The 18,139-nt window shown below is 43.8% G+C and overlaps 1 protein-coding gene across 3 annotated transcripts in view; it reads right to left on the bottom strand.

Annotated features, from left to right (window-relative positions):
• LOC147613697 (uncharacterized) overlaps positions 1-16,700 on the bottom strand; it is a 29,594-nt gene extending 12,894 nt beyond the window's left edge. The window contains exons 1-3 of one of the 3 annotated variants that reach the window (XM_086781674.1): positions 16,163-16,700; positions 15,054-16,048; positions 14,079-14,569 (exon numbers count right to left, since the gene is read on the bottom strand). In XM_086781674.1, coding sequence (XP_086637800.1) covers positions 14,079-14,569; positions 15,054-16,032 — 1,470 coding nt within the window. In that variant the 5' untranslated portion in view covers positions 16,033-16,048; positions 16,163-16,700. Of the gene's footprint in view, positions 1-14,078; positions 14,570-14,979 lie in introns of all 3 variants that reach the window. The other 2 variants (XM_086781675.1, XM_086781673.1) reach the window with 2 other exon arrangements.
• Between the last annotated feature and the right edge of the window lie 1,439 nt (positions 16,701-18,139).

Raw genomic sequence — 18,139 nt, 5'->3', positions numbered from 1 at the left:
TATACAAAGAAGAATCCATTATATTTTCAAAATCAATAGTATTTACAAGAGGTCCCTGAGAGGGTTGTATACAATCACCTAAGATACAATACTGGGTATTCCTATGTTCAAAAGAAAAAGTATGACTAGGCCAATCTATCTAGACTTGAAGAGTCTTAAACCACTCAATCCCTAATAACAAGTCTACATTCTCTAGATGCATAACATGGCACTCCAGAAGATCTTCGTAGTCCTGAATCCAGATGGGTAGCGTCTCCACCTTTCGATCCCATACTTGCCGACCCGCAGGTAGACGTACCTCATAGGTATGATCACTGGGTGTTGTGTCAAAACCCAATTTCTACACAAGTTTGTAATTAACAAAGTTGTGTGAGCTGCCAAGGTCCAAAAGAATATGTATTCTATGGCCATTCACTTCTCCATAAACTCGGAGAAGATCATGCAAGCCAAAAACTTTAGAGTTGAACATACAATCAGAACATGAACTATGGCAAGAAAGCACAGTAAAACTGATATACCTGTCAAAGTGTCACCAATTGGCCGTGTAACTCGCGGCGGGTGCCCGGGGGACTAGGGCCTTTCGCACACTTGTTGATACCATCAATGCATATTAAAACATTTAAACATGGCCACAGCCTTAACACATATCCATCATCACTTTGCATAAAACATAAAAGCTGGACAAAATATCCACAAATGCTGAAAATGGAGCTTGCACGTGTGACACCGCATAGAGGCCGGAATGGGCCGACCCCCTCCTTGGAGTATTTTATTACCCAAGGAGAATAATATCATGTACAAGCTTTGAGGGCCTTACTCTCCCCACGGGAGATGCCGGATTATCCATATACAAATGCCATAACACAGCCCAACACGAGGCAACCAAGCCGGAACATAGGCTGTAGAAATGCCGAGCCAACAATATAATCCATATACCTCCGTGTGGGTACTGATTCTTCCCCAAAAACCACGGGTCTTCATGCAATAGAAAGGGTATAGCAAGTACAACTCTCCATTCAGCCGGTACAGCAGGTACAATGGCTGGTACAATCGGTACGGTGGCTGGTACAGCAGGTACAACAAGTATAGAAGCTGGTACAACCGGTACAATGGGTGGTACAGCAAGTACAAAAGCTGGTACAGCCAGTACAAGGGCTGGTACAGCAGGTACAGTGGCTGGTACAGCAGGTACGGTGGCTGGTACAGCAAGTACAGCAAGTACAAAAGCTAGTACAGTCGGTACAATGGGTGGTAAACAAGTACAGAAGCTGGTACAGCCAGTACAAGGGCTGGTACAGCAAGTACAGCAAGTACAAATGCTGGTACAACAAGTACAATGGCTAGAAATCATAATAAATGATTAAATACCCTTGCCTTCAGTATTTCTTCGCGATGGAAGCCTCCAAAACAGTCCCCAACAGCCAGTATTCTTCATGGGCAGCCTTCAAGAGAGAGAGAAAGAGAGTAGCCATCATTAGGGAAGCCTGTAACGGTGGTGGAGGCTAGTGTGCAGCAAGAGAGCCTCCATTAATGAAGAGAGAGGGCTCCAATTTATAGATTTGGGCCTCCCATGAGCTAAAATGGCAAGAGATGGCTACGATGACAAGTGGAGAGCCACACAATAGCTGAAGTGACAAGTGTGAGGGCACTTGTCTCACTTTGATCCACTTTCTAACAAGTGTCAGGCCACTTGTCTCACTTTGGTCCACCTCCTTGCCACATGTCCCAATCTAAGAGATGGGTCCTTCCATAAACTTTATCTCTAAAAATATCCCAACTGGTAGACATTCTGTCATAGGCACTTTGCCAACTCTTGGTATGTGCTCAATTCCAGATGTAATGACGCGAACAGAATTTCCATCGGAGTCGGCCAAAAATAGCAACTCTCCTAAATTTTAGGTGTGTGGTCCTTTGTATTCTAGGATAATCCCCCATTCCCAAAGCTTGTACTTTCCAATTATTTAAACATCCTCGAGTCCACCAGACCCCTTTCAGACTGGGAAATGTCCAGGCTGGTAACATCCTCCCCAACTTCTTAAAAGTTATCCGCAACTTTAAGCTTCAAGCCATATATTCAAGATATAATCATGTCCCATTGATTGGGCGAGACGAGATAGTCTCAAAAATCCAATATAACTGAAGAATCCATGTCCCAAAGAAATGGCCGAGACTAAATAAGTCTCCATAATACCAATATCAAAATCATGTCCCAAGATAAATGGGCGAGACAAAAACAGTCCCATAAGTCCAGATATCATAATCATGTCCCAAGATAAATGGGCGAGACAAATCAGTCCCATAAGTCCAGATATCATAATCCATGTCCCAAGTGAATGGGCGAGACAAACCAATCCCATAAGTCCAGATATCATAATCCATGTCCCAAGTAAATGGGCGAGACAAATCAGTCCCATAAGTCCAGATATCATAATCCATGTCCCAAGTAAATGGGCGAGACAAAATAAGTCTCCTACCAACAAGACATCGGTCCACATGACCCTTGGCATAGACATAAGTCCCGTCATGTCCACTTTACCACTTGCACTCCGTGTTGGTACTCTGACCACACACCTTGGATGAGAGGTGGGATTAAGTAACAAGATAAAAAATCACTCGCAGGCATAGATAACCTGGTGTTCCATAAGCATTTCTGCTACACATAGTTTATAGGCATTTCGGCCACCAACTCACACTACCCTCTCAAGTGCCCATGTTCCCTTCCATCTGCTCTCTATTGTTTCACCCACACATGGTAGAAACAATGTTCAAGAGAGCACGTAGGACAAGAGAACACTACACAGGGTATGTTGTGCTTGTCACTACCCTTTGAAGTGCCCATGTTCCCTTCCATCTGCTCTCTATTGTTCCACCCTCACATGGTAGAAACAATCTTCAAGAGAGCACGTAGGACAAGAGAACACTACACAGGGTATGTTGTGCTTGTCACTACCCTTTGAAGTGCCCATGTTCCCTTCCATCTGCTCTCTATTGTTCCACCCACACATGGTAGAAACAATCTTCAAGAGAGCACGTAGGACAAGAGAACACTACACAGGGTATGTGAATCATGAGTTTCATAAGTCCAATGCATCCCAAATAAAGGGAGCCAAAAAGAATAATCCATAAACCTGAGGATGGATCCAAATCCCTAGAAAAGAAGTCCAGGAATCCATAGACCTGTATACCATAATCCTTGTATACCATAACTCTTACCACATACTCTGTGCTAACCACACACCTTGAAGTAGAGGTGGACTTTATCCATAAAAGCATCATATCCATGAGATATCCAAAGATTTCTCCTCTTTAAACTCGGACAGATTCGTCCGTAGAAATTACTTGTGAAGCCCAATATCTATATAAATCTCGGCCAAGAAAGAAATCTCCATGGATATAATCCATCCCAATAAAGGGAGCCATAAACAATGTTTCCCTGAAAACATCTCAAGGCAAACAACAACACCTTTCTCCTTGCATAGCTATACAAGGCTTAGTGAACATAAAAAACACTTCATAGTAAATAGCCAAAGCACCAACTTTGCAAACTCAAAGTATACTTAGCTTTTCTTTGCGAGGTTGGTCATGAAGCCAAAAGAAATATCTCGTCACCATATCCTTAAGATATCCTGACATATATCTCCATATAGCTTGCCTGTAAGCTTGATAATATAATCCACAATATCCATATGGAAAGAGTGCTAAACGTGTGCACATAAAGCCAACTTCACACTTCACGATAAAATTCTGTGAATTCATAAATCCTTAGATCAACAAGCTGTCTACTTCTGATACCAATGTAACTCGCGGCGGGTGCCCGGGGGACTAGGGCCTTTCGCACACTTGTTGATACCATCAATGCATATTAAAACATTTAAACATGGCCACAGCCTTAACACATATCCATCATCACTTTGCATAAAACATAAAAGCTGGACAAAATATCCACAAATGCTGAAAATGGAGCTTGCACGTGTGACACCGCATAGAGGCCGGAATGGGCCGACCCCCTCCTTGGAGTATTTTATTACCCAAGGAGAATAATATCATGTACAAGCTTTGAGGGCCTTACTCTCCCCACGGGAGATGCCGGATTATCCATATACAAATGCCATAACACAGCCCAACACGAGGCAACCAAGCCGGAACATAGGCTGTAGAAATGCCGAGCCAACAATATAATCCATATACCTCCGTGTGGGTACTGATTCTTCCCCAAAAACCACGGGTCTTCATGCAATAGAAAGGGTATAGCAAGTACAACTCTCCATTCAGCCGGTACAGCAGGTACAATGGCTAGTACAATCGGTACGGTGGCTGGTACAGCAGGTACAACAAGTATAGAAGCTGGTACAACCGGTACAATGGGTGGTACAGCAAGTACAGAAGCTGGTACAGCCAGTACAAGGGCTCGTACAGCAGGTACAATGGCTGGTACAGCCGGTACGGTGGCTGGTACAGCAAGTACAGCAGCTGGTACAGCCGATACAATGGGTGGTACAGCAAGTACAGAAGCTGGTACAGCCAGTACAAGGGCTGGTACAGCAAGTACAGCAAGTACAAATGCTGGTACAACAAGTACAATGGCTAGAAATCATAATAAATGATTAAATACCCTTGCCTTCAGTATTTCTTCACGATGGAAGCCTCCAAAACAGTCCCCAACAGCCAGTATTCTTCATGGGCAGCCTTCAAGAGAGAGAGAAAGAGAGTAGCCATCATTAGGGAAGCCTGTAGCAGTGGTGGAGGCTAGTGTGCAGCAAGAGAGCCTCCATTAATGAAGAGAGAGGGCTCCAATTTATAGATTTGGGCCTCCCACGAGCTAAAATGGCAAGAGATGGCTACGATGACAAGTGGAGAGCCACACAATAGCTGAAGTGACAAGTGTGAGGGCACTTGTCTCACTTTGATCCACTTTCTAACAAGTGTCAGGCCACTTGTCTCACTTTGGTCCACCTCCTTGCCACATGTCCCAATCTAAGAGATAGGTCCTTCCATAAACTTTATCTCTAAAAATATCCCAACTGGTAGACATTCTGTCATAGGCACTTTGCCAACTCTTGGTATGTGCTCAATTCCAGATGTAATGACGCGAACAGAATTTCCATCGGAGTCGGCCAAAAATAGCAACTCTCCTAAATTTTAGATGTGTGGTCCTTTGTATTCTAGGATAATCCCCCATTCCCAAAGCTTGTACTTTCCAATTATTTAAACATCCTTGAGTCCACCAGACCCCTTTCAGACTGGGAAATGTCCAGGCTGGTGACAGGCCGACCATTTGGTCCATCTCCAGATTTTGTGTCTCGTTCACTTGAGGCCAGGCCGGTGTCTCATGTGAAGAGGCCAATATTTTGCTGACATGGACGGGAGCCAGACTGGTGCCACCCGTGTGTTAGCAGGATGGTGTCGTATGGACGGGAGCCAGACTAGTGCCACCCGTGTATAACCTAGACCGTGTTCGACCCATGGGATTGTCACGCCATGGAAGAGCCAGTATTCGTGCCGTGTTTTGACTATGGGACTATCACACCATAGGCAGACTCGTGCCTGGAACTGTGTCTTACCTATGAGACTGTCACTCCATAGGAAGACCAAGTTTTTATGTTTTTATGTCGTGCCAGTTTTGTGCCGACAGATATTTTGTACTTGTTCCATGAACGGAAGATATGTCCATGTTACTATTTGCACATGCACACATGTTTCGAATGTTTGAAACTGTTTTCGCATGACATGTATTTGTGTGTTTGCCTGCTTGACGTGTTACTTACTTGAGCGGGGACGCCTGCCAGTGAGTCGTGAAGTCTGCTCTGTATTCTGACGAGTTTTAGTGCATGTGAACAGGTGGTAAGTATGTCGCACATGTTGTTTGTAATATTTTATTCCTAACCTTTTGTTTTATAAGGTTAAGTGTTCACATTCATTTAAAAGTGGGCACCCCCTTTGGGCACCCACTTAGGGGCCAAGGTGGGGAGCCCCACTTAAGTGAGTGTGGGGGTGGGCATGGTCACCTACCCACACTCCTCACCCACATGCAAGCGTGGAAATCACTAAGGTTGAACTCCACCTTAATTTTTATAAAAAAAGGCTTTCTCCTTCAAGCGTGGACATCACCCGCTTCCACCATCCTGGTGGAAATCAACTGCCGGCAATCATCCCTTTTGAGCATGCTTCTCTCTCAGGCGACTGTTTCCCCTGCACTACAGGCTGCAACTAAACACCTCCCCATGCTCCCAAGCGGCTGCTGAATTATATGTGCTACTGCTCCAAGGCGGGTGCTGACCGGCTGCATGACTCTCTCTCTTCTCAGGCGGCTGGAACCAGGCGTGTGCTGTCCCTCATAACAGACTGCACTGCCTCCTCTTGCAAGCAGCTGTGCGTGTGGTTCCCTTCATTACTGGCTGCGCATATCTTTCTACAGGCGCCTATTGCATCTCCTCTCCTACAGGTGGGCTGCGCAGGTTGCAGCCAGGCGTAGCTGAACCGCACAGGCTGCCCTCTCTGCCAGCTACCTCAGGCGCCTGTCTTCCAACAGGACGGCTCACCATCTACTGACGGCTGCACATTCAAATTAGCCGGCTCCTCCACACAGCAGCCAAGCATCTTCTCTCTCGCCAATGGGTACTCCTTCCCTCACAGCAGGCGGCTGTGGTCTTTGTGGTTGAACTTATCCTGGTGGCTGCGCTAATTTCTCAACGAGGCGGCTGAGTCATCTCAACAAGGTTGCACATCTTCAAGCGGCAACAACTTGTGTTTCACTCAAGTAACTACACACATGGGTATTGGATTTCTCTATCTGCCATCCACAAGTAAGTGAATTTCAGATTTAAGTAAAAGTATTTTGTGTTAAATTTGATAAGGGATTCCCGACTCCCTATACGGCCACACCCGTTCGGTGCCAGGTTGTCCAAGCTCTATTGGAGAACCTCGGTCCAAAGGTGTTGAGATCGGGAGAGCCAGGCGTTAGTACGAGAGCGCCTGTTTGTGCGTGGTCTCGGAACACCAGTGAGGCGCTCTCCGCGGAGTCCAGTGAAAGCACAGGACCGTAGAGACTGGACCACGCTAGTGGTCATTCTGCTTCGAGCATCTACATCGAATTTCAACTTCGAGCCTATTTTGTTTGGTACTGTTTTCATATGTACATGGACATCATCTGGTTCTTGGAACCCATGGAGCAGTGTATTTGTTAAATACTCCCAATAAATATATCATATATTGAGGGGGGGTCGGCCCGTTCCGGCCCCAGTGCTGGTGTCCATCTTTCCATTTCATTTCATTTCAATTTCAAGTTGTATTAAGTTGTCCATTTCAAATTTGTGGTTTTAAAGTTGTGCTATTAAGTGTGTGGGTGTCCAACGGAGTCTTCCCACTTGACGGGATCGGTTTCATTGGTATCAGAGCACGGTTGTTTCCCTCTTCCTAGTGGGGAAACGAACCTGTGTACTGGACATCCCGCTTTTAGCACACTTTAAACACAATGGACAGCCAAGGCAACCCTTTGGAAGTGCCTAATTCGAGGGGTCCATCTAGTGCTTCTCGTGGGTCTGACGCCCTGCGAGGAAGACACAAGCCCCTTGAAAGAGTTAATGATAGTGAATCAAAGGGTCAACTGTCTCCAGGAAAGACAGTTATGCTTGAACAAGAGCCTGATGCTATGAGGGCTAAAATGGAACATATGTGAAAACTTCTGCAGGCTCAAGAGCAAGAGTTAAAGTTTTTGCATGAAGATCCCCATCTGCAAAGTGCTATGTGTGTGTGTGTGTGTGTGTGTGTGTGTATATATATATATATATATATATATATAGTTATATATAGTTATATATATATACAAATCTTGCTTCTTGGGCTATCCGGCATCGTTGCCACCCAAACTATATATATATATATATACATCCATTTCGCATTCAATAGCGAATAATTCTTGAATTCCAAGGGAAACTTTCTGACCACCGTCTTTCCTCTTTTTCTCATAGAATGAAACACAATCTCTTCTGGCTCTTCTATCCCTGGTGGATCCTCCAAAACAGGCTCGTCGTCTGAGAGTAACCTGTACATGGCTTCAATAAACTGTCATGGAAGGCTTTATATATCTTCCAATGATCTAAAACGTCCAATCGATGACATACATGATTAATCTTCTTGGTAATCTGAAAGGTCCATATACCATCATTCCCTAACTTTGGCAATCCAAAGATAAAATCCAGAGCAATATTCTCACATAGATCATTCAATGGGTGCAATAATCCTGCTAGTGTTTTGTCGATCAAACTTGACCTTTTGACAAACCAAACATTCTCAGATCATAAAGATCAATGTCCTTTTTCATAGTAGACCAATAGAAGTAGCTCTCTAAAGCTTAAAGTGTAGTCAAGCTATCTCTCTATGCCCCATGTAGGAAGGAGCATGGCACTCTTCCATTACCTTCGTCTCAATTTCTTGTCACACATAACCTGGGTTTGCATGATGATAAGAAAACCCTACTTGATGACATAAAAAGTCACCAAATTTCTATTCTACAATCTGTTCCAAAACATCTTTGAAACTCTCTTTGGTAGCATAAGGATTCTTCATCAAAGTGAAATCCATATCGTAACCCATAGAAACCGCATAGCTCAAGGGTCTTCGGAATAATGCATCTGCTTCCTTGTTGTCTTTGACATTCATAGGCCACAACATGGCGTGCTTGGTTTAAGATTGCTCCAATGCAAACTCCTCAAACATCACACTCTACCATAAAAGGGTTGACAAACCTGGAATAATCAACACTAGTCCTTTGCTAGCATAAAACTTTCATGCTTCAAAAGATTCTTTTTTAGCTTTGGTCCACCGAAATCCCACGGCTTTCTTTGTCCAATCATGTAGTGGACTTGTTACCATGGCAAACCACTTGATGAACTTCATGTAGTAAGAGCATAAGCCAAGGAAACTTTTAACTGCATGTACACTAGTCAACTTTGGCCATTCCATAATAACCTTGACCTTATCTAGATCCATCTTGACCCCTTCCTTGGACACTATGTGGCCCAAGTAGTGAATTTCTGCCAAAAAGAACTCACTCTTCTTGCCGTTCACATATAACTTGTGCGAGCTGAGTCCCTAAAATACCATATCCAAGTGTTTTCGATGCTCTTTCTCATTCTTTAAATGCACAATAATGTTATCCAAGAAAGTACCTGCAAACTTTTCATGTTCTCGAAATATTCTTTCCATCATTCGGTTGAAAGTAGTTAGAGCATTGGTAAGACCAAAAGACATCACCAAATACTCAAGAGTCCAAAAGTAGTCCTGAATGCGGTCTTGTGAATGTCCTGAATGCAGTCTTGTGAATGTCCTCAGGAATAATCATGACTTGATGGTAAACACTCTTCAAGTCAATCCTGCTAAAGATAGTGGCTCCATTCAATCTATCCAGGATATCGTCAATCCTAGAAATAGGAAACCTGTTCTTCACAATGATCTTGTTAAGAGCCCTGTAATCAATATACATACGACAAGAACCATCCTTTTTCTGAACCAATAAGACTGGGGAGCAAAAAGATGATGAGCTAGGTCTAATCAAACCCTTTTCCAATAGCTCGGTCGTTTGCTTCATAATCTCCTCTTGTTGAGCTTCTTGGCATGATGTCAATCTAATGATCTTCCAATCTCTTTGGTTTCTTACTTTGTCTTGTCAGGACAATTTGCAGCCAAGTGTTCCTTCTTTCCCTTACTTGTTTCGAAGAAGCAGTATCTAAGATAGCATGCCTATGAGTAGCCTCCTTGTCTTCTCCACGAGAAATAGACCAAGTAGCTCTAGATTCTTCTGAGATAAGCTTTAGCAGCTTCAACTCCTTCGGCTTCGATGGCTCGATAGTTGATGAAAGCTTCAAACATTTGAGCCCCGTTCCCTCTTAGTTCTCCCTATTAGTTCTCCAAGCAAGGAATTCTTCGTCTCTAAGAAATTGTCTAAACTGCTGAAAGTCATGGTACTCTTTTAATGACATGGTTGCGGTCTCATGATTAACGACCTTGGTTCTTATCCTAAAGTCCTGGATCAACCTGATAGTTATTCCCTTCATTAGACCCTTGGTTTCTCTCTTCTCTCGACATGGCTCTGTCACCCTAAGAAAGTTTCTTCAAGAGAAATCCTGCTCTGATACCACTGTAAGCCCAGTGGGGCGTGCAGTGACAAACTCAACCATGTGTCCAAGAGATAAAGATATATAGAGAGACGGGAATAGGGATCTTGCACAGTACACCACATTGAGCGGGGAACAGGCCCCGCGCCCTTTCAAGAATTTATTCAGGCACAATCCACGGGCACACTGGCCAGGATCAATACAATAATTGAATACAAAACAAACAGATATGCCGATGTAGGATATCCAAGTCGATGTCGATGTTGAAGCACAAGATCTCTGATGTCGAGCACACCACGAGGATGGAAGTATCTCTCACCGGGCTAGTACCAGATCCAATATCCAAATCCAAGTTCAAGTCCATATCAAAGTCCAGAAACAAATCCAAGTCAAAATCCAAATCCAAAACCAAGTCCATATCCATGTCCAAGCTATATGTCTAAGTTCTCCATGTCTATGCTCCATGTCCAAGCTCCATGTTCCATATCCAAGCTCTATGTCCAAGTTCATATCCAAGTTCAAATCCAAGTGCAAGTAGTCCAAGCTCCCATGAGTAATCTCCACAACTCCTACAACTTTGTCGATGAAGAAAACCATGAAAAAGCTCTTTCTGGCAAGAAAACTGATATAAAACCTGTTTTAATGGTTTTTGGGTGATAAAAACATCCAAAAAGCAATTTTAGGGTTTGAAATTTCTGTCTGTACATGTCCGCACAGCTCCGTACACGTCCGTACAGCTCCGTACACACATCCATATAGCCCATGCATATGTCCAGTCAGGGCCTGACCGTACATCTGAAAAGCAAGTTAGAGAAGGTATTCATGGTGAAGAAGAAGCTCTCCATGATCATAATGATGCCCACACACACTCCACGATCTCCTTCATGATGCTACAAGAGAGATTCAAGCCTTTTTATACTTCGGGAAGCCTTGCTTTTGCCAAAAAGTGATGCTTTTGCCTTTTACTTTGCTTTTGGTCTTTTTAATAGTAAAATATTACTCAACTTTAGGTCCTTTGCTTTTCTAGCTTTTTGGTCCGGCTTAGTCTCCTCTTTCCAACGGTGCCCTTGGCTCGCAGTCAACCTTGTTTGACTTTTTGCTTTTTGATCAAGAATGGTCCTTTTTCTTAATCAAACCTTATGGACCGTGTCCCCATGTCTTCTTCCACCTATTTGGTGTTCGGGTATGGATTTCATCATGTGAAATAAAGCTAGGAGGGCCAAATAGTTACATAGAGTACATTCAGGATCAGGTCACAAACACACACTAAGACTTTAGAAAGCCCTTTCATCATTACAATAATTTGCTTCCACTATGAGAAGTTCTTTGTCCTCAATGTTATTTGCATCTTCTTTCTTGTGTGGTAGCAGTATTTCTCACTGTGGTTATTTTTACCACAATGTTTGCATGGCTTTTTCGAATAACATTCCTTCTTAGCATGGTTGATCCTTCCATAAAGAAGAAATTGTCCCCCCCTACTGCCTTGCTCTTGAGCTTCTTCTCTTCTTCTTTTAAGGAGTTGATAACTCCTAGATTTTTTATTGTGGTGATGAGGTTTCCATAGGAGTCTTCAAGCATTGACTTGATGAGTCCAACCCTACGACGACATCTTCCTCCACATTTTCTTTGAATCTTGTAACCTCGTTCATTAGGGACTTCATCTTATTCACATGAGCGTCAAAGCTCTCATGTGACTACATCATGAGTCCATAGAACTCAATCTACAGGGAAACCTTTGAGTTCTTCCCCTGAGCTCCGAAGAGCTTGTCCAACATCTCATAAGCTTCCTTTGATGTCCGGAGATCTGCTACATGATGTATGAAGTTGTCGGACAACCCTAGGGCTATCAACCCAAGGCTTTCTAAACTCTAAGCCTCCAGGCTTTTAGAGATGCTTCTTCCCCTTCTTCGGGCATCTTTTCTTCCCCCTCAATGTAAGGCTAGAGGCCTTCACGCATCAAGCTGAATTTCAGCTGGTCTGCCAATTATGAAAGCTGTCCCCATCAAACTTTTGAAGAAGTACCTTTTATAAGTACAAAGGTTGCGTCAGTGACATCACTGCTTAGGTCAACTACTCACAAATAAATATCTAGATATTATTGAAAACCCCCTAAGAGGTGGTTCACAAACGCACAGTTTCTCGCTCTAAGAGTGGATTCACATACAAACTCACAGGTAAGGAAGTGATTCACTCATTAGTTTTCACACTTATTTATTCAAGTACCAGGCACCAAGTTCATTCTTGTAGACATCTATTCATGGGCAGTGGTATGTAAACACTCTAGGACTAGCCAGGGCACTTTTTCCCTCACTAGGAGTTCCCAAAATCTTTGTGTTGCAGATGAAGGACTTGTATGGCTTCCTTCTGAAACTATTCTTCACGGGATTATTCAGCTTTCAGTAAGACTACCAGGTTGTCCCGCCTGCTTTTTCCACAGCAGATATTCTTCTGTTCAAGCTTAACACTTGTCCTCCTGAGTGCATCCTTCAAAGTCTTCAAGATTCGATTTGCTTTTCATTGGTTTTCTTCTTCCAGGCTCTAACGGTTTTCCATCATCTTCATATGTTGGTGAACATGATTTGCCATCATAGCCAGATAAGGCAATGGTGTAGGTGTTGGGATCTGTGTGACTGATAGTGTTGCTTGCGGAGAGCGTTTCGCTGGTCTCCCCAGCCTCCAGGGTAAAACCTAATCCTCCTCAGTGTGAGGAATCTGTTACTGCAGAACATCGGTGGCCACATCTGTAGTGCAACCTGTGCGCAACATGACCATACAATGTGTGCACAAGAACAGCTAAATCTCCTTTCGGCAGGAAAACAAAATAGCTTGAAAAATTGCTGTCTAAGTCTAGCTTTGATACCAATTCAGGTAGTCTTCTAAAAGCGATTATCTCAAATTAGGTATTTGATGCTCTAAAACATATTAAAAATGGCCGGGACAGGAGTGGCCAGCCAAAGGTTGATAGAAGAGCTCCAGTGCACAGACAAAGGTTGTGGTTCCCAGATTTCAACCACTTCATTCATAGAGCTGCACAATGGCAATGAAGCCATAGTTACCACGGAACGTCGTTCCGCCTTCCTGGAACGCCGGAACGCCGTTCCGGGCGAAGGCACGTTCCCGGAACGCCAGAACGTTCCGCCCAAAAAAAAAAAAAAATTTTGGCGGAACGTTTGTTTTGCTTGCAGAAATGTATGTTCATGTCTTGGGGGAGCAAATATTAGGAAGCATATTTGGCTATCCGTATACAAAAAGTTACATTTTTTTGTGTCATATGCTGACATGTCATATGACGTGGCGTTCCGCGACATTCCCGATCCGCTCCCGTTCCCGTTCCCGCTCCCGTTCTACCATCCGACGTTCCCGGAACGTTCCCGTTCCGTGGTAACTATGAATGAAGCAGGCAATCATGTCGGTCAGGGCAAGATGAGCCTCGAGTTAGTTTGCTATCCAGGATACAAGCAAACTAGTTTTGTCAAGATCATAATACTTGGAGGTTTTCAAATGTGTCTGGCAGATGACTTGGGTTACTTGTGTGGCATAATTTGATTCGATTGTCCACCACTGATGACCATATTCACAACATATACCACCTGCCACATGTGCCAGGTCACAGACTAGATACTGCGCAACTCCTCTGACCTGGACATAGTGGACCCTGGCGGGCGAAAACTCCAAAAGTTGATCCGAGTGGGCCTGTTGGGAATTCAACTTATGACCTCCGCCAGAAGGTGCTGCTTTAACCACTGTGCCAACCAATCAACTGTGATACAAGCACTAGAGTTAAAAGTTTATTTGCAGAGGGCCCCCCTTAGTTTTCAGCCCCCAAAAAAAAGGGAAAACCTAAAGTACCCTCTAATAGTGTCCAGAATCCATGTATTTAATCATTGAAAAGGAATACTCAGCATTCATTCCATTTGGCTGCAATTTTCCTAAACATAAGAACAGGTTGTTAGAGAATTTTAGTACCTGAGAGCCCTTCCCATTGCCTGAGCTTGGATCGAATTGCTCATCTGTTGTCTCCTCGCCAGAGTGGTCCTTAGTGCTTACAAGGATGTTCAATCGTACTCTTTGTAAAGCTTCTTTTGGCTCACCCAGAGTACTGTCTGAATACCCTCCCACCGTGCTTTTGACATCAGTAATGCCACCATCACTTGACTGTTCCTTTGATTTTAATGCAGCATCTCTGTCCACACTCGGATCAACCTCACTAACCACCACCTCGGGAGGAGCCTCCTGCTCCCTCCTGTAAAAATGTTCCTCGTGATGGATTACGTTATCAGCCATCCCCTGTAAGATTCGGGACGGCGAGCCAAGAATACCATTTGACCCCTCTCTCTCTTCATGGCTGCTTACTGCAAGTGCATCTCTGTGCTCAGTTTTTGAGCTTTCCAAGGGCTTCAAATGCTCAAGGCTAAGGAAGGTCTTGGTAACAAATCCAGCCTCTCCCATGCTGAAGCCTATGAAAGTCATAACAGCCCAGTTAGCGAAATGAACTTATTAGGCCATTAAAAGATAGCATTGCAGTAAAACAACCTTTGGACTTGAAAGCTACAGATGGGCTAGATGCAAGCAAGCCTTTGTTTGAGCACCAAGGATAGCAGATCAGGAGCTAAACAGCACTGCACTAAAGACCGCCCCATCATAATACAAACAGCTAGAGAACAGATGATCCTAGTCCTATGCATACAAGGATTGATGTGCATAAATTTGCCATGAAAATCCACTAAATTTGCACGCGTTTCTACCCATCTCTTAATGCCCAACAGGCTGGTCCAAAACTGTTGGGACTGCCTGAAATATTGCTGTGGGACCAGATGGATGCAAGTACTCTTCGACAAATACTCCATGCAAATTTTCTAGATCATACCTTGACATAAAGGTAAAATACTCCATTAAATTTGACCATATCTTTCAATACAGGTCCCAGATAAGAAACACTACCAAGACAATCTGGTCCATGTTCCCCCAGTACATCCACTTTTGAGCCATTACTGGTAGCAGTCCTTGTATCCACATCCACATCATCCATGAAGTTCTGAACGGCAAGTTTCCCCATTGCTTTGGGGTTCTTTGGTGTGGTTCGAGAAGATTTAAGAGAAACTACCTCCTCGCCTAAGGCCTTTCTGGCCCCCTCGTGGTGATTGTTCACCATGACATTCTTTGACCTTTTCTTGCTTGTGATATCTTTCTTCCTGCTTTCGTCCCTCCGCCGCTTGCTGTGATGAGGGCCTTTATTAGTGTCTTCCTGCTGTAATCTCTGCCTATGCTTGGACTCCTTTCTTACCTCACGCTTGCTATGCTTTTCCTTGGACGGATGGTGCTTGTCTACCTGGGCGTCCACTGAAAGCTGTGTGTATATATCCAAGAGTTCCCCCTCTTCAGAATGGTGCTCTCTTCTCGTGAACTCAAGAACCGGGCTCTCTGACTTCTTCTCTGCACCATCTCCAAACAAAACACAAGCACCCACTTTCTCCTCTGACCATTCGGGCAACTCCTTATAGCTGAACTGAAACACCTTTGGGACATTGCCAGTGTACTTCCAAAGCTGGCGAGAAAACACTGGTGAAACACCCACAAAGAAACTCGGGTCACCACCAGGTATACCCTGCACATGAGCACGCTCTTCTATAGAGAGCTCAGTTCGTAAAGAGACCAAAGGAGGTGTCTTGCTGGGAAGCTCCACCAATAGCCGTGCCACCTCAGACTCTTCGGATTCCTTCTTCTTCTTGAACTTGCAATTGTCACAGACGTATGAAGTGTGGCCCTTGAGGATTCGGCAGCAGCTTGTGTGTACCCAGACTCCGCACTCATCGCAATCCACCATCTCCTCGCCATCGTCATAATTGACACCGCAAGGGCAATCGACGGTCCAAGATTCCTCTGACTCTGGGCTAGACGGAGGCCTTGCCCGACCCTTCATAGTGCCTTAAACCCAACTGCCAGAGGAGGTGAAAGGGGGACAGAAGAGTCATAAATTTCACACCCTAACCCTAAGCAGACAGCAAAAAAAATTAAACCCTAAATATGTAATGCGTGAAATAATTCCTGACCTGAGAAACGCTCTGCAACCATGGGAAGAGGAAAACCCTAAATTTTTCTGGCAGGCCTGGGCAAACCCTAATTAAGTAGCACAAGCGAAATGAATTGCAAGCCCGGGAAACGCAGCAACAGAAAAAAATAACCTAATCGAGCATCCCCCAAAATCAAACAAAATTATAAACCCTCATCCGGCGAGGGCAAAAACTACTCAAGCAGCACAGGAAGCCAGTACTGCATCTCCCCCCCCCCCCCCCCCCCCAAAAAAAAAAAAAAAAAAAAAAAAAAAAAAACATCGCAAAAGCCCAAAACCATAAAAACCCAAAAGAAAAAAAAAGCACCACCTAATTCAGCTTCAAAACCTAGCAGAGGGGAGAATTCGTAGAAGCCTTGATAAGGCAGCAGAAAAACCCTAACCCTATATAATGGTCTCTACCCTAGTATACGTCTATGGAGATTCAAAGGTGTAACAGCGGGAGCGTTTTTCCCCCATGGAAACTCCATGAAATGTTAATGAATGCAGCATTAATGCAACTCCAAAGGAGTAGGATTAGCAAAAACTCTTCTTGGAATTATTATAAGGGGTTAGTAAATTCATTAAGGAGGAATACTAGTTTGAAAAGAAATATTTGTCCCTCTTTTCAATGCATATGAGTAACCTCACCCATCTTCGACGAGTATCACCCTACCCCTCCTAGAACCTCCAAAGTATATCCCGAACCTCCAAATTCTTACCATGTTGCCACATAGCAGCCTCGTAAAACTGAAGCTCTTTAAAATCTTACAGCAGCAGAGCTACCACATGGCATCTCCATGCTCGGCCACATACCCCCCGCGACAACGTTGGAGAGTGAGCTCTCCTGCCACCCCCATGTCGGAGAGCATGAGGTGAACTGCCACCCCGCAACCACGTTAGAGAGCGTGAATCAAGCGTGACTTTGAGCATGATGTTTGGAAGCGTGTAGAAGAAGAGTCAAAGACCCACTCTGCTCGAGCTAACGAACTTACCCACTACCGACCCAACCACTGCTTGAGCTAAAGCGTGTAGAAAAAGAGTCAAAGACCCACCAGTGCTGACTCGACCCAAACAATTGTAGTTAGCTTTATAACAATTGCAAGCTAACTGTTAACCTTTATATTACAAGTAGGTCCAATGATATTTTGAACTGTGAATGAGCTATGCAACCATTGCCTAGTAGCAAAGCTACAATGCCAGAAGATGCACATGCCAAAGCAACGTGCCTATCCCCATGCAATCAAGAAAGCAAACAATTATAGAGAAAGGTCTTATTAGACCCTCTTCAACCATCAAGAAAAAATAATTATAGAAAAAGTTCTTGCTAAACCCTCCTAGACCATCAAGAAAAAACACTTTACCAACATTCACATATACTGCCTCCAAAATTTAATTAAAGGTAGCTAGTTGACAATCATATAGAGTTGTTTCCATCCGATCGGCGATTTGTGTGCCTACTGCTCAGCATCAAACGTTCTCTCTTCTTGCAATAATCCATTTGCAACTACCGATACAGTTGATCTGTTCATAGGAGGCATTCCTTTAGTGCGAACCTTTGGCCATGTTGTTGAAAAATGTGCTCTAAATGTAATAGAGCCTCATTCTTTGCCACTACTTGACGATCATTTAAATTCTTTATAGTCAATTCCAATGCATGAAACAAATCATCGTGATGAAAATCTTGCCCACAAAAGGTCGGGAGAGGTAGGCTTAGAAAATTCCAAAATTGTGATAAACTCTGGTGTCTCAATTGCGATCCGGCTCGATGAAACGCGACCTCTTGCATACATACAAACCATTATTCATTACTTTCCAATAAACCTCTAGCTATGCATGCTCACTTAAAAGTCGGATAAAGTTGCCCATCAAAAATGCGTAAGTCAACAAACTACTTACAACCTTTGTAAAGAATAAGCAACATATGCAAGAAATATTACTCGCCAAATAGATGGAGAAACATTATATATGTGACCAA

Source organism: Cibotium barometz, chromosome 43, assembly GCF_041138505.1.
Source record: "Cibotium barometz isolate CiBa-2024 chromosome 43, ASM4113850v1, whole genome shotgun sequence".
In the NCBI taxonomy this organism is placed as follows: Eukaryota; Viridiplantae; Streptophyta; class Polypodiopsida; order Cyatheales; family Cibotiaceae; genus Cibotium; species Cibotium barometz.
This window is presented reverse-complemented; position numbering and strand designations above follow the sequence as displayed.